The sequence below is a fragment of the Labeo rohita genome, chromosome 21 (assembly GCF_022985175.1).
Source record: "Labeo rohita strain BAU-BD-2019 chromosome 21, IGBB_LRoh.1.0, whole genome shotgun sequence".
Classification (NCBI taxonomy): domain Eukaryota; kingdom Metazoa; phylum Chordata; class Actinopteri; order Cypriniformes; family Cyprinidae; genus Labeo; species Labeo rohita.
Genome location: NC_066889.1, coordinates 26,346,127 through 26,363,950, shown reverse-complemented (window position 1 = coordinate 26,363,950; position 17,824 = coordinate 26,346,127). Strand labels below are relative to the sequence as shown.

General features: G+C 36.5%; 1 protein-coding gene across 2 annotated transcripts in view; it reads left to right on the top strand.

Annotated features, from left to right (window-relative positions):
- The first annotated feature begins 1,044 nt into the window (after positions 1-1,044).
- olfm1b (olfactomedin 1b) overlaps positions 1,045-17,824 on the top strand; it is a 35,768-nt gene continuing 18,988 nt past the window's right edge. The window contains exon 1 of one of the 2 annotated variants that reach the window (XM_051093031.1): positions 1,045-1,528. In XM_051093031.1, the coding sequence (XP_050948988.1) occupies positions 1,463-1,528 (66 nt within the window). In that variant the 5' untranslated portion in view covers positions 1,045-1,462. Of the gene's footprint in view, positions 1,529-16,268; positions 16,840-17,824 lie in introns of those variants that run through there. The other variant, XM_051093030.1, reaches the window with a different exon arrangement.

Below are 17,824 nucleotides of genomic sequence, written 5' to 3'. Positions count from 1 at the left end.
CTTTGCTTGAAAATTGTTCTGTGCTCGCTTTCTTTAAGATAAATGCTGCTTGGTTTGGCCGCTAATGCATTTGAGTCCATCTTTAATTTATTGTAAGTGTGGCTTAATTCACATTTAATAATCTCCCAGAATTTTAGAGGTCATTATACAGTACTTGTTTTTGTAATAAGTCTCTTAGTCTCACAGCATTTATTTGTTACAAAATACAGTAAAAACAACAATATTGTGAAATATTATTATGATTTTAAAATTAATAGTTTCTATTTTAATATATTTTTTAAAAATGTAATTTATTCCTTTGATGCAAAGATGAATTTCTACTTTTATGCCAAAAATCTTTTGGATATTAGGTAATTTTCCATTAAGATATTCTGCAAATTTTCTACCGTAAATACATCAAAATTGAATTTTTGATTAGTAATATGCATTGCTAAGAACTTCATTTGGACATTCTCAAACTTTAAAGGTGATTGTCTCAATATTTTGATTTATTCCATTTTCAGATGATGTATAAATCTCAATTTCAAAAAAATCTACCCTTATGACTGGTTTTGTGTAACCCTGGACCACAAAACTGGTCGTAAGGAACAAGGGTAAATTTGTAGCAATAGCCAACAATACATTGTATGGGGCTTATCAATTTTTAATTTATGCCAAAAAGTCATTAGGATATTAAGTAAAGATCATGTTCCATGAAGATATTTTGTAAATGTTCTACCGTAAATATATCAAAACTTGATTTTTGATTAGCAATATGCATTGCTAAGAACTTAATTTGGACAACTTTAAAGGCGATTTTCTCAATATTTAGATTTTTTTGCATCCTCAGATTCGAGATTTTCAAATAGCTGTATCTCAGCCAAATATTGTCATATCCTAACAAACCATACATCAATGGAACAAATATTTATTCAGCTTTCAGATGTATAAATCTCAATTCCTTTCGTTTGCAGATAAAACGTCCTTACAAATGTATTAAGCTTGTTTTGACGCCGCGCACGGTTCGACCAATTAGCTCAGTCCCGCTCTTCCTCCTCTCGCTCATCCCCGTTGAATTTCCCACGCGCGCCGTATGTCACATCCGGTTTCAGCACCTAGGACAGCTCGCGTTCGCGCTCCCCAATCTCTCCGCCTCACACAACGAGATACACACAAAGTTTTGGGCTAACCAGACCTCCCAGCGTGACGCTAGACCTCCAGAGCCGCTAATCTAACGGGGACGGGAGTCGCGGGGAGGCAGAGAGACGCACGGGAGAAAACGGGAGGCGCGAGATGCCCAGAGACGGCTGCGCGAGACCGAGTTCTGTTTCTCTGTCATTCCGTTGCTGAGAAGAGAGCGAAAGCGGGAGAAGCGAGAGACCGGGGACAGAGGAGCGAGGAGAGAGCACCAACGAGCGGGTCTTAACGAGGCACCGGACCGGATCTGCATGCGAGAGCGAGTCCGAGCGAGCGGAGGCGCGAGATGCAGCGCGTGAACAAGCTCTTGAGTCTCATCGTGCTGGTGCTGATGGGCACGGAACTCACGCAAGTAGGTCTATCGCCATCTTTACCTCCCACAAACACACACTCACACACACACACATACACACACTCACATCTAACACAGATCAGACTGCGGTGAATTAGCCAACGGTTACACTCAATGACAGCTCCGACTGACATATTTACACTTAACGAATTAAAGCAACATTCATTTAGGTGCATTTAACCCTCATGTATGTTGAAACTGACTTTGCATTCTTTGTTTGGGGTCCTAAGGACTCAATTTCTGCATGCATAAAAATAACAATAGTGAAAAACAGCTTTTAATATGTTCTTGTAATGAAATCAAACCCCATCCAGCAAATATTATCCCAAAGAAGACATGCACTTTTTAGAAATGTGACAAAATGCTTCTGTTTGGGGTCAGTTTACGCATGCAAAATATACATTTACAGAAAAACTAAATAAATCTAGCAGAAAATGATGCATGCAGTCATGTTTCTAATACCCTAAATGTGAGCCTGGACCACAGAACCAGTCTTAAGTAGCACGGGTATATTTGTAGCAATAGCCAACAATACATTGTATTGGTCAAAATAATCAATATTTCTTTTATGCCAAAAATCATTAGGATATTAAGTAAAGATCATGTTCCATGAAGATATTTTGTAAATTTCCTACCGTAAATATATCAAAACTTAATTTTTGATTAGTAATATGCATTGCTAAGAACTTCATTTGGACGATTTTCTCATAATTTAGATTTTTTTTTGCACCCGCTGATTCCAGATTTTCAAAATCTGTATCTCGAACAAATATTGTCCTATATTAACAAACCTTACATCAATGGAAAGCTTATTTATTCAGCTTTCAGATGATAAATCTCAGTTTCAAAAAATTGACCCTTACGACTGGTTTTGTGGTCCAGGGTCACAAATGATGTTTTAAGAGTGTTAATAAGTTTATAACAAGCTCTCACGTATATAACTAGCACAAGTCATTAAGTATCAAGCTGATATAAGTACACTTTAAAGCTACTGAAGGCCTTGGGAGACCCCAAACAGAACTTGAGAAGTGCTAAGTAACATTAATGCACTTCACATTTTGTAGAGCTGTAATTGCACATTGCTATTATTAGCACTGTACTAATTACATGATAGAATGTAGGAATAATTTGAAAAAGCGCACATTAGGGCCTAATTATGATTGTCGCAAAAAGAGTGGGAATGAATATAGAAATTTCCCCAGTTGTGCCAAGGTTCATCACCTGTCATAATGGTTTCTGTATATCTTAGGAAAATGCCATATTTAATGGGTTAAACTGTGCCTTTGTCTTTATTTTAATTCTTCAGCCAATGCAACACTGAAGGAAGACAAAAACTCAGAGGCTGTTTTAATTAAACATGCCAAAACAATACAATCTGTGAGTGTCCCTCATTTTTATTCTCATCATATTAAATATGGCATCTCCCCCAAAGGTGTAAGTCCCTGGTAAAATGGACACTAATATGGTAAATTGTTACAAAAAGAAACTGGAGCTTTGCACAAGAGAATTGAAGAGCATTTGGCCGCTCTTACTAACATTACCCAGTGCGCAGTGTTCTTGGCTGCTACATATGCAAACAGTGCTCTTCACGCTTCAGTTATTACTTTAACCAGCGTCTCACTGTAGCATGTATTTTCATATTGATCGGAAAGGATGAGCATGTGAACCGTACAGCCTGTGTAAATGTTGCATTAGGCTCGCAGCGGGGCAGCATGCTTACTCGGCATGTGCGCGCAAGTAAATCTCAAACTGACTCTGCCAAACCCATCAATTACCGCCGCGTGGCTCTGTTCATCTTCTCATCTCAGAGATTTACGGCCCATTGAATCGGTGACAATTTGGCATTTTCCTCAGCTTTAGTCCGGGTTTCAGAAGAAGACCTCGCAACGTATGCACAAACACATAAAATGCATTCGAGTTTTAGATTAAAGATACATTATATACAATCATTTCATATCCAAAAATCAGATCTGTCCCATAAATACACAAGGGAAGGTGTTTGTTCTCATTCTGGGATTCAGTTTGGCTACTGTCAGTGTTAAATGAAGCACGTGAAGTACCTTAGGAGCACAGGTGTGAGCAAATGCATGTCGGGACAAAGTCATAAGCTCGTCTCTCACAAATGCAGTGATCTAGTTTCAAACTAGGAAATTGTCATTGTTTGATAATTGCACTGTGGAAATTGAGTTGGCTTTCAGTTTTTGTGCGTTTGGGAGGAGTTGAGATGAGTCACAGGGAGAATCAGAAACATTTTCTGTTCTGCTCATGGCCTACACACTTATTATTGGATTCAAGACTCTTAAAAATAAAGGTTACATTTAGAAACAAAAAAGAGTTTTATGGTTTAATGTCTAGAGTCTACTTGAGTTCCTCGAAGAGCTTTTTATCCACTAGCTCTTTTGAAAACCAGTTGTGTAGTGGTGCTTTAATGGACCATGGACTAAAGGCCCTTATCTTGAATATGTATGATGTGACTTCAATATCTTCAAAAGAACACTCTTAAAAGTAAAGCATCTTTATCGGCATCTATCCTTCCATGAAGAACCTTTAACATCCATGGAGGTTTCCAATGCAAAAAAATATCTTTATAGTGGCAAAACGTTCTTTAGATCATTAAAAATTTCTTCTCACCAATAAAAAAAATGGTTATTTTTATGAACTAATCACTGAGAGGTTCTTTGAGGAACCAAAAACTGTTCTTGATTACTAAAAGAAAAGCCATTTGGAACTTTTATTTTTAAGAGTGAACCATACAAACTTAAGAAATCTACACTCTTAAAAATAAAGGTTCTTTATTGGCATCTATGGTTCCATGAAGAACCTCCATGGAACCTTTCCATCGCAAAAAAGGTAGTTCTTAAAAGTGTCCTTCAAACCAAGAAAACATGTTTGTTTTAAGAACTGATCATGGAAAGATGCTATAGGGAAACAAAAATGGTTCTTCTATGGCATCACTACAAAAAGAAAACCCATTTGGAACATTTATTTTTAAGAGTGAACTATAAGAAACCTACACTCTTAAAAATAAAGGTTCTTTATTGGGATCTATGGTTCCATGAAGAACATTTAAGCTCCACAGAACGTTTCCATCGCAAAAAAATAATTTATAGTGGAAAAAGGTTCTTTAGAACATTACAATGCCCTTCAAACTAAGAAAAAATGTTTGTTTTAAGAACTGATCATGGAAAGATTCTTTGGGAAACCAAAAATGGTTCTTCTATGGCATCACTACAAAAGGAAAACCCATCTGGAATATTTATTTTTTAAGAGTGAACCATAAGAAACCTACACTTTTAAAAATATATTTTTTTTACTGGCAATCTATGATTCCACAAAGAACCTTTAACATACACGGAACTTTATACAAAAATTTCTTAAGAGTCAAAAAAGGTTCTCTAGATTTTAAAAATGTTCCTCACACTAAGAAAAAATGGTTCTTTTAAGAACTGTTCTTTGGGGAACCAAAAATGGTTCTTCTTTGGCATCACTACAAAAAGAAAACCCATCTGAAACATTTATTTTTAAAAGTGAACCATAAGAACTCAAGAAAACTAGACACTTTAAAATAAAGGTTCCTTACTGGCAATTGATGATTCCATGAAGAATCTTTAACATCCATGGAACACTTACATTCCACAAAAGGTTCTTAAGGGTTCTCAAAATTTTAAATGTTCTTCACACTAAAAAATAAAATGTCTCTTTTAAGAACTGTTCACTGTAAGGTTCTTTGAGGAACCAAAAATTGTTCTTCTATGCATTTCTGCGAAAACACAAACAGAGTGTATTGAGAGAAAAGTTAAAGAGCGTACAGAACACATCCTAAGCAGAACACCATCTTAAAAAAACACTCTTTAACAAACGCCAACAAATCCATGGACCATTAATAAACCATCCATCCACAAACCATCTCCCAAAAATGTAAATATCATTCTCAGAGCGCCCCTCAACATTCACAAAGCAATGCTTTAAAACCACTTATTAACAGTAGCTGAACCTAAACTGAAAAGCTAGTACGCCTACTACTGTAAATGCAACCCACAAAGCATCTCCTTAATGGAAACACCACTCACTAAACATATACTAAACATCACTCACTGAACACCACTAATAAAAAAAGCCCATAACACCACCCACAGAACAGCTGATGGATCTCATGCTTCAGATTCGCTAAACACCTCCATCATTTCACCCACTCATTATCAACTAGTTTCCAACCTGAAGCGGTTTGACAGAATGAGGTCTAAACTGATCTCATTTGAAAATCAGTAACATAATTTAGGTCAGAATGCGAATTGGAACATAATATTTCCCCCTGTCCAAGTTATGCGCCAACCATCGATTGGATTCAAATTGATCCACCCTGCAGTTTTTCTAGAGGGCCTAAGAGATCTAAAAATGCTGTAAAAAAGCACTGAGTTGGTAAGATTACACAGGATGACCCCTCACCGTGTGATCATGCAAAGCACCGCTGATTTGAGGACGTTGAGTTTGTTTGACAGGAACTTTCAGACATATGCAGGATAGAGATGAGCATCACATCTTCCCAGCCAGGAGCATCATGCAACATTTATAGTCCTAGGAGACACAAGACCAAAGAATTGCCCTAATTTCTAATAAATGGGTAGCTCTTTATTTATGTGTTAGATATGTCTCACCCAAGTGTCCTGTTTTAAATCTAAAAAGTTAACACAGGAAAGCAAACTGCACTTCACACTTTTTAGTAAACCACAAAAAGTCACAACTAAACTTGAAAGCCAGTGATGCTCATGTTTTTTGTTGTTATATGGAAAGTGTTCTTGTGACATGATGTGATAATAACAGAACCAAATTTAGACAACTGACTGATTTTTGACTTTTTTTTTTTGTAAATATATATATATATATATATATTATAACATAATTTCAAATTGAAATTAATTAATAATTTAAATAAAAATAATTATATATATATATATATATATAATTCATTCATTCAATTCATTTAATTTGAATTTGTTTAATTTATTATAACATAATTAAAATTTATTTAAATTAATTATTTAAATTAAAATTACATTTTAAAAATTTAATTTAAATAAATGTAATTAATTCATTAGAATATATACTTCCAAATTATTACAATTAATTAAAATGCATTTTATAAATTATATATTATATATTTTGTAAATATATTTACATACATATAATTTATTGTAATGTATTTATATATTATGTTTATCATTAGTTTTAATATTTAATATTTATATATTTATTATTTATGTTATATATATATATATATATATATACACACACACACACAAATATAAACTTAAATTATATAACTTTTAATTATATTTACACATTTGTGTAAATATTTATTAAAAGTTTTAATTAATATTTATTTAATATTTATGTATTTGTATTTATATTTTTATGTTTAATTTAAATTCATTTAAATAAATTCATTAGAATATATACTTCCAAATTATTCAAATTAATTTAAATGCATTTTATAAGTGATATATTTATAAAAACATATTTACATATATATAATTTATTGTTATTTATTTATTTTTACCATTATTTTTTGTTTATTTATTCATTATATAATTTATTTTAATTTATTTATTTTTTAATAAATCACTAACTTAAAATTATTTTATTTTATTATATATATATATATAAGTATATAACTTTTAAAAATATTTATGTACTTCTATTTTTTAACGTTTGACAATTTTAATTCATTTACCTAATTCATTATATATAATATAAAATTCTAAATTATTTAAATTAATTATTAAAATGCATTTTAGAAATTATATATATTAGATATTTTAGAACTATATTTTAAAAGGGTTAATTTGCAGTCATTTTATTAATTCATTTAAAACAATAGAAAATAATAGAAATGTGTGTGTGTGTGTGCATTGTTAGTTGCATTTAAAATTTAGCAAATAATAATTCTGACAGTGCACATGCACATTTAGTTTCAGTGGGCTTGATGCTTCTGGTCCCAGCAGTGCTTATGCTGTCTTTTCAATTTGTGTTAATGTCCTAATCGTATTTCAGTATGTAGCCCAAGTCCAAATGTAGAATCCATTCAAACTTCCATTAACAAGAGAGAGAGAGAGAGAGAGAGAGAGAGAGGATAATGTCTCGATCTCCCCCAGCTATAGAATGAATGAGATTAGTTCTTGATTACCACGGTACAGATACACGTCTTCTATGGTCTTATCACCTTCATGGAGATAAAGGTCATCACTACGCTCTCACAGAAGAGAATAATCTAGCCTCTGGATGAGAAGAATTATCATATTAGTAATGGCTCTGCCTTTAATCGATTGTGTCTGGTTTTGAGTATGAAAGGGAGATAAAAGGAGAGCGTGTGTGTGCGTTTAAAAGGAAACACAAGCTGTTGTTTATATGATGGCATTTCTCCAGGAATGACACTCATTGTTTCTCTCTAACATCCCATAAATCACACGCACACACATTTTTTTGAAATCTCCAATCGATAGCAAGACAGATCTATCATCAGCATGCACTCGATCTTTATACTTGTGTTGTCCATCATATAATCTGTAGCATCTGAACTGTGAAAGGGCAAGTGTGTGGGCTCACTGTTTTGTAAAAAGAGATGCATAAGAAAAAGACGAACAGCAGGAAGATACAGGGACACTCTGACTGTCCCTGCTGTGTGAAAGATAATGAATGATTTGAAAAGATGTGTTGTTACTTTTAAGCAGTAGAGACTTTAGGCCACAAAAAAAACTACCCTGCAACCTCTTAGAAAACCTAGTGAGTCAGAAAAGCTTAGCAACCACATAGGAAAATATGAGAAAACAGCAAAGACAACCAAACGACCAAAAGGCATACACTAAAAACCATTCAGAACACACTAGAAACTGCATCTGGGTTGCCAGGTGTGTGCAACAAAATCCAGCCTAATTGGTACTCAAAACTAGACCAATCACAGCCAAAAATAGCCCAGTCACTTTGGAAGAAGAACTCTTGTTCTGAGGCAGGGAATTCTGCTTCAATCCGCGGACTGAAAAAACAACCCATGGCAACAGTGTAAAAATAGTCCAATTCTGCAGGAAAACTGTGGACTTGGCAACACTGAACTTCATAGCAACACACTAACAAAGTACATTTTAGAAGCAGAGAAACATCCTGGCAACCCAATACCAACATGCAAACTAACATTCTGAACACCCTAGTAACATACTTCAACACATTTTAGGAGCATAGCAACAGCCTTAACAACCATTCAAAACACCATAGCAACCAAATGGCAACATACCAACAACCAACAAAACACCCTAGCAACAGACTAACAATCAGTTAAGTACAGTATGTAGACTTTAGAACCATAGCAACAGCCCTGCCAACTACTTAGAACATCCTAGCAACTGCATAGCAACTCATTTAGTACTGAGGTATACTTTAGTAGCATGTCAACACCCTGGAAACCACCCAGAACACCCCAGCAACCCAATAATTAGTTAAGGACACCAAGCATACTTTAGAACCATTGCAGTGGCGCTGACAACTACTTTGAACACCCTAGCAACTGCATAGCAACTGAACTAAACACACTTCAGTAGCATAGCAACGACCTGGCAACCACCCACAACATCCTAGCAATCAAATACCAACATACCAACAACCAACAAAACACCCTAGCAACACACTAACAATCAGTTAAGTACACTAAGTAGACTTTGGAACCATTGCAGCGGCCACAGCAACTACTTCAAACACCCTATCAACTGCATAGTAACTCATTTAGTATGAAAATACACTTTAGTAGCATAGCAACGCCCTGGCAACCACCCAAAACTCCACATCAACTAAATTACAACACACAAACTTGTATTCAAAACACCCTAGCAACTGCAAAGCAACATAAAATCACTAAACTATTTTTAGTAGCATAGCAACGCCCTGGCAACCACCCAGAACATCCTAGCAACCAAAAACCAACATAACAACAACCAAAAATAAAACAAACTTCCTAGAAACACAACAATCAGTTATGTACACTAAGTATACTTTAAAACCATATGCAATGGCCCTGGCAACTACTTTGAACACCCTAGCAACTGCATAGTAACTCATTTAGTACTAAAGTACACTTTAGTAGCATAGCAATGCCCTGACAACCACCCAAAACACCATATCAACCAAACTGCAACACACAAACTTGTATTCAAAACACCCTAGCAACTGCAAAGCAACATAAGATCACTAAACACACTTTAGTAGCATAGCAACGCCTTGGCAACCACCCAGAACACCCTAGCAACCAAATACCAACATACAAACAACCAACAAAATACCCTAGTAACACAACAATCAGTTAAGCACACTTAGTATACATGGCAATGGCCCTGGCAACTACATTTAGTACTAAAGTTTTTAGTTGCATAGCAACGCCCTGGCAACCACCCAGAACGCCAACATACCAACAACCAACAAAACAGCCCAGCAGCACAATAACAACGAGTTAAGTGCACTAAGTATACTTTAAAACCAGCACAACTACTTAGAACCCCCAGCAACAGCACAGCAACTCATTTAGTACTAAAGTACACTTTAGTAGTATTGCAACACCCTGGCAACCACCCAAACACCCTTGATTCCCACTTGTGAAATTTGCATGGGCAAGCACCACTCATTTTCTTCAAGGAAATGTAAAAAATCTACCATCTGTTCACACGCAAACACACATCGCTCTCCTTCCCCTTACCGAGATATAAAACAAATTTTTCCTAAATCGCAAAATAAATCGCTATGTTTCGAAGCAGTCGTATTTCAGCTGCGGATATTCTATAAACTACCACTGAAAACAGCAGGAAGAACAGACTGCTTGGAGACGCAGAGAAGGAGGCGCAGGGGCAGGGGAGAGTAAATGTTCAAACAGCAGGGCTCCGTTCCAAACACCTCTGCAGTACCACGGGCCCCTCGGCCCAGAGTCAGGCCGACATTTGAAGTTCAGCAGAAGAAAACTTCCAAAAACATGGACTTTACTTCTTCCTTCTCTTCCTTTCCACACTGCAGAACCGTTAGGGAGGTCTCCAGCACTGACCGATTGATAAATCACTCATATCGCGTTGGACTGTTTTTTTTCACACTCAGCCTCAAGCTGAAGGCTTTACAGTAGACCATTACAGATGAGTTACTGCTGCCACAGTCTCCTTCTGTTCAACAGCTCAGATGGTTTCTGCTGGTACATTCTGAACCAATCATCATCCAGCGTTCCTGATCTCCAGGATATTATCGTTTTGCTGGGGGCGGCAGAAAACCCACAGCCTACACATGAATTATTAAAAGATGATAAAAAGCAAAAAGAACAGCGTTAAATAGAATCCCAATTTGAGATTACGGTTTTGCTGCTCTCACATTGATGAAAGTAAAATTGATCGCTGTTGCCTTAGAGAACGCGGCTATAAAACATTCATCTCAGACGTTTACTGCATATCTTGTTTTAGAATTAATAGCAATATGCACCTGACCCAACAGATCAGTGCTTTTGTAAAACTAATCCATGTGTTTGTACAGAATCAAAGAAGCTGTCCGTTCACAAAAAAAAAAAAAAAATGATGTACTCACCTTCATTTTGTTCCATAACCATATGGCTGACTTTCTTCTGTTGGACACAAAAGCACATGTTTGGAAGAATGTTCAAGCTGCTCATTTCCAATTAAACCGATGGTCAATGGATGCTGTCAAGCTTTAGAAATGACAAAAAATAACAACATGAGGGTGAGTACCACAATTAATATCAATATGCCAGATATAAACTTGCAATTCTGAGAAATAAAGACACTTTGCGTGATATAAACTTGCAATTCTGACTTTTTTTCTCAGAACTGTGAGATAAAATTCACAATTGTGAGTTTCTGAGTCAAAGTCAGAATTGCAGGATATAAACTAACAGTTGTGAGTTACAATTGTGTTTACATGTTTCTTCCAGTTCTGGGAAATAAAGTCAACTGCAAGATATGAACTCACAATTCTGACTTTTTTTCTTAGAACTGCATGATATAAACATGCAATTATAAATTATTTTCACAGAATTGTGAGATAAAATTAAAAAATGCAAATTATAAACTCAGAATTGCAAGATATACACTCGCAATTTTGAGTAAGCCAGAATTGTGGTATATAAACTTGCAGTTGCGAGTTACAATTGCGAGTTTATATGTAATAATTCTGACTTTATAACTCGCAATTGTGAGTTAAAGTCAGAATTTTGGTATATAAAGTTGCAAATGCATGTTATTAAGAGAATTGTGAGATCTAAACTTGCAATTCTGAGAATTCTGAGTCAATTGTTAATATATAAACTTGCAATTCTTTCTCAGAATTGTGAGATACAACTTGCAGTTGGGAGTTATATAGTCAGAATTGCAGGATATGAACTTCCAATTTTGAATTGCGGAATATAAACTCACAGTTGCGAGTTACAATTAGGAGTAAGAATTGCATGCAAATTTTATGTTATAGAGTCAGAATTGTGAGACATGAACTCACAATTCTAAGAAAAAAGTCATAATTGCGAGATAAAAATTCGCAATCTCCTTTCTTATTCAGCGGCGGAAACAGGCTTCCATAGATTAACAAAGCTTGTCACTCAAGAATAAAAAACTACATATTTACCTTCATGTTGTTTCAAACCCATAGGACTGACTTTCATCTGTTGAACACAAAAGTAGATGTTTCGCAGAATGCTCATGCTGCTCATTTCCAATGAAACTGAATGCTGTCAAGCTTTAAAAATGACAAAAAATAACAACATGAGGGTGAGTACATGATGACAGTGATTATTACTTCCTTTAGGGTTAAGCTTTAACCTCATTGGACGAGGTTGAATGTTGATTAGTTGATCATCTTGCAGCATAATTTGCAATTTGTTGTCTAAACTCCATGAAACAACTGACAACTCTGTTCAACCCTATTCTAGTGTTAATTTGTATAGAGAAATAACTAATAAACTTCATTAAGTTCCTGGTGTTGCATGAATTAATCAGCATAGACGTTTGGCATTAAGTTTGATTGTTTGATTCATTAGCCAAAAATGGCTTTATTGAAAAGTATTATTTAGCACAGCTTTTTAATTAAAAAATTGTCAGCTTTTATCAAAAGCCAGAAAGAAATCTAGGTTTGAAAGAACTATTTAATTAACACGATCAAGTTCGGAGAGAACTAACGAGACCAAATGTTACATCAAAAATGAAAAAGCTCCCAAGGGCACTAATTTGTAGATAAGTGTCTATTTGCCACTTACAAGTCCGAGGCCGTGACACAAGGTCAGCCCAGCATTGAGAGCGTTCTAACAGTCCGCACTATTACTGCGTTGTCCTACTTTTATGCAAAACATCGTCCTACCATGTCCACTGATATGTTTCTCATTAATCTCTGAAATAAAAACAAACCGATGTGATTCAAGTTGCATTGTTCATGGGCACACACGCTGGGAGATCTCAAGGCCAAACAAATTCAAGCCCTGGGTGATTTGTGTTGAAGTGACCTTCTATTTCTATGGCTCTATCATTCATTTACTCCATCTCTCTCACACACAAAAATACAACCATAGTGCAAGATGGTAACCACGATTTTTTCCATAGGGATGGCATGTCCAGAAAATATTTAAAGGGACAGTTTACCCAAAAATGACAGTTCATCATTTACTTATGCATTTATGTTGGTCCAACTGCTGATTTCTTTCTTGGAGCACCAAAAGAGACATTTGGCAGAATGTCTGAGCTGCTCACATCCATACAATGAAAGTGGATGGGGACTGTAAAAATGAAGAAAGCACACTAAATGAACAGTTGTGCTCACCTTCAGGCAATCCAAGATGTAGATGAGTTTGCTTCTTCAATAAATTGGGAGAAATTTAGCATTAGGTCACTTGGTCACCAATGGATCCACTGCAGTGAATGGGTGCCATCAGAATGAGAGTCCAAACAGCTGATCAAAACATCACAATAATCCACAAGTAATCCACACCACTCCAGTCCATCAATTACTTGTGGATTGTTATGTTTTTATCAGCTGTTTGGACTCTCATTTTCACGGCACCCATTCACTGCAGAGGATCAGCAAGTGATCTAATGCTAAATTTCTTCAAACTTGTTCTGATGAAGAAAAACTTATCTAAATCTTTGCCTGAAGATATGAACTATTTCTTTAAAAAGTAGTTATTTCAACTTTTACATTAAATTTCAAGTCACACCGTAGCTTTTTCTGTGAGGAACAGCCTGAAATTTCAGTTTTAAAATTTCAAACTTGACTGACAGCAATGGTCACCATTCACTTACACTATAAGAACACTATTGACATTCTGTTTTAAATAACTCCTTTTGTGTTCTACAGTAAAGCATACAGGAAATCATACAGGTTTCTAAGGACACATGGATGAGTAAATGATGGCAGGGCTAGTCCTTTAAAGCCAGAGATCGGATCATTGTGGATCCACAAGCAAACCAAAAAGCGTGTGCGCGTGTGTATGTAATAGACAGTGACAGGCCCGGAAAGAATATCTGCCCTAGTTTCAGTGTTTTAGATGTTTTCTGTGTGATGTTTTATTAAAGTGAGGTTGGATATGCTGACAGAGACACAACTGGATGGCTGACACTCCCCGAATCTCTCTCAGCCTGTTTCTGAGTCGCTCAAAGGTCAGTCTATGCAAAAAGCCATACCTTTGACATATTCAGATTTTATTCCAAAATAACAGTTTATTTTGGACTTAAAATCTGGTTCATTTATTAAACCACCAAGAAAGTTCTGTTCTTTGAATTCAGTCTCTCTTTTAAGGGGGAAAAGTAGTCTGTAGTTTGACAAAATGCTCTAGTTCCAACTGAACTTTATCTGCTTTTTCCTCTGCAATAACAGTATGATTATTAAAAAACATTTAGCCTAAACTTACACAAAAAATATGTTTAAAAAAACAATAATAAACCTACCCTGAGAAATAATCACTTGAGTAAGAACTGTGACACATAGTCCCGGTTTTCCCCGGTTTATTTATACAACATGGATATTTCTGGTGTCACGATTCATGCACAACTAACTATGACGTGTGTTGCACCTCTTGCTGTGTCACGACTACCCACTGTCATGTCTAGGTCTGTGAATAATAGGTGTTAGGTGTTAAGTGATGCATGAGACTACACTACTCATTCTGTCATACTGCCAGATAGCGGTCTGGTGTAATTACATCGCAGTACCGCTGATCACGACACGGGGGCGCTCGAGTCATTCTAATGCAAACTGAAATGAATGCACTTACGGCACTGGATCTGGATGTGTAGCAGATTGCATGCAACAAATAAATAAATAAATAAATAAATAAAAACAGTTTGCATGCAGGGTGGGTCCTCTCCGGGACGCTATGTCTCTTATATATTTATTTCAGTTTTCACTAATAATTCATATACAAATGTGCATGTCAGATATGTTTAAAGGTTGCAATAAAGGTATTCCAACTAAGTATGCCACTTATGTCTTCCTTTATTTCCCAGTCGCTTATATATGAGTATTATGTCATCGTGACACATCTCCTGAGTTATTTTACGGTACTATTTCTGCGAGGGGAAAAAAACACTTATAAAAGTGACTTATGACAGGGGGCTTGTTAAAATAACCCTTTAGCTGTATGTGTTTGAATTCAAACAACGTTTCAGTAACAAATGACATTAAAAGTTAGAAAACAATACGCTTACCAAGTTGCGAAGTAACCATATTACGCTGCTCAGACCTTATTATCTTATTATAGACTTGCATTATTACAATTATTATCACAAAACCTTAGTGTTTTGTTTAAAACGTCGGTTGGAAGCCTTTTTAACTCACAATTCTTTTTTTCCTCAAAACTGCGGGATATAAACTCACAATTGCGAGAAATAAACTTTTTTTAATCGCAAATGCAAGTTTGTATTTCGCAATTCTGACTTGTTCTTGCAATTGCAAGCTTATATCTTGCAATTCTGATTTTTACTGAGAATTATGAGATATAAACTCGCAATTGCGAGTTATAAAGTTAAGTTTTGAAGGGGGGAAAATACTATGTTCTCAGAATTGCGAGTTTATATCTCACAATTTTGACTTAACTCGCAATTTCGTGTTATAAAGTCAGAGTTGCGAGATATAAACTCGGAATTCTGAGAACAAAGTCACAATTGCGAGATATAAACTCGATGTTAAACACTTTTTTTTGAAAGTGACTTTATTTTTCAGAATTGCGAGTTTATATCTCACAATTCTAAGAAAAAAGTCAGAATTGCGAGTTTTTATCTCACAATTCAGAATTGCGAGATGTAAACTCGAAATTGCAAGGATACATGTAAGAATTGTGAAATAAAAAGTCGCAGTTACCTTTTTTATTCTTTATTCAGTGGCGGAAACGAGCTTCCATACTGTGGTTGACCGTGTGGCGGGAAAAGAGAATTTTGGTTGCGCGAAAAGAACTTCAACAGATTATGCCGCGAAAATTACTGACAGAAAATCTGACGCCTCTGAAAGACTTTCTATAATTTGCATATTGGTGACAGTTAAAAATATTATAAGGGAACAAGAGGGAGAAATGTAATCGTTATTCACTTCACTTGACCCGGAGTGGGGCGTGACATTGGGATGCTCCGTTTACAACCTTCCCGGGCGCGTGGCTATGACAATATCGGGCCATTAACGCGATTCGTTGCCAAGTGCAAATCCCTGGTGGCGCGTCTCGTGAGCACTGAGGGGCGCTTGACGCGTTCACGCGTTCCCTTATATAGGAGCGCGTTGCGCCGCCTCCTTTCTCATCCACGGAGAGCGGTCGGTGTGTGCAGTTGTAATCCATCCTGAGTAATTCACTTGCGTGGAGAAGGCGGACCAATAAGGGCGTGAACGCACACAAAAGAGGCACGGATAACGGAAAACACACCAGACGGGAGCAGCGCGCAGAGACGAGGGTCACAACCGCTCAGTTTTTATTACTTTACCAAGACCGGACTCCATTCAGTCACTGACATACATCAAGATGAGCATTGCGAGACCGTCCGAACCGGGACCGTTAGAGGAGATGATGCGGATGATGGTGATACACGAGGAGCTCACGGGCAGCGATGCTCGCCGTTACGGTTCCCCGGTGGCTTGTGTAGAATGAGAGTTCGGGTCAGTGCGCAGAGATGTCGGTGCCTTTGCTGAAGATCGGTGTGGTGCTCAGCACCATGGCAATGATCACCAACTGGATGTCCCAGACACTGCCATCACTAGTGGGGCTCAACACCACCAAACTGACCGCGGCGCAGGGTGGCTATCCCGACCGGAGTATAGGAGTAAGTCTCGGGTTATTTCCCCTGAAAATTCAAACAAAAAGTTAAAATGTTAAAGCTTTTAACATGTAAAAATCTTTTCCACTCGCGCATATAGCAACGCAATGCAACTCTTTTTGTATACAAATTTTCATTCTTGCATTCTGTTCCGTTCATTCTTGAAAATTTTCCAATGCAGGAACGTGTGTGCACGCCTCCTTGCGCGTTCTCGGTTTCAAAAAGTGGCGTTCACGGACCTGCTGAATGTGATGTCATGGAATTTCGAACGCTCAGTTCATTAATGTGACAATTTGTAACGTTTTCGCGTTCTAATCAAAATTCGCGTTCTAACTAAAATGGCTAAAATAAGTCAACAGCTATCAGAAGAATGAGACATGGAAAAGCCCACTTAAAGAAGCAAAGAAGTCTTAAGACATGCTTTATAAAGTGAAAAGTAGCGTTTTAACACATCTTGAGTTCTTTTGAAAGCAACAACGTGTTTTGAGCACAATCTTATGTTAAAAAATAAACAAAGAATGGATCACCAAATACACTGTAGATGCACTGTAGATGTAATGCAATTGTGTAGCTCTTTTGTGGTTCAGTCATTTTCACTATTGTGTATAATTTTAGTATTAAAATCATAAAAATCTGTGGGATTTACCACGGGCCAGATTAAAAATGGAATATAACATGAAAAGACTGCAAAGCAGTAGAATCAAAGTCTGTTTGTAGTGTTGTACTATTCCATTGATTTGGAGATTGTGGAGATTTAGGACTCTCCAGACCAGCATCCGCGGATGTTCATCAATCCTCCATCTGTCGCTCACTCTCACCAACTCCAGACAGACTTGTGATTGGATCTGTAACTCAACAGCGGTTCAAGAATGACACACAGCTGAGCAGGATAGATCGCCTCTCTCTAACAGCTGTCAGTCAAACATGACTACAATGCCTTTGAATGAAGCTGATGTAAAGCCGCTTCGTTTTGATTGGCGGGTGCGGATGT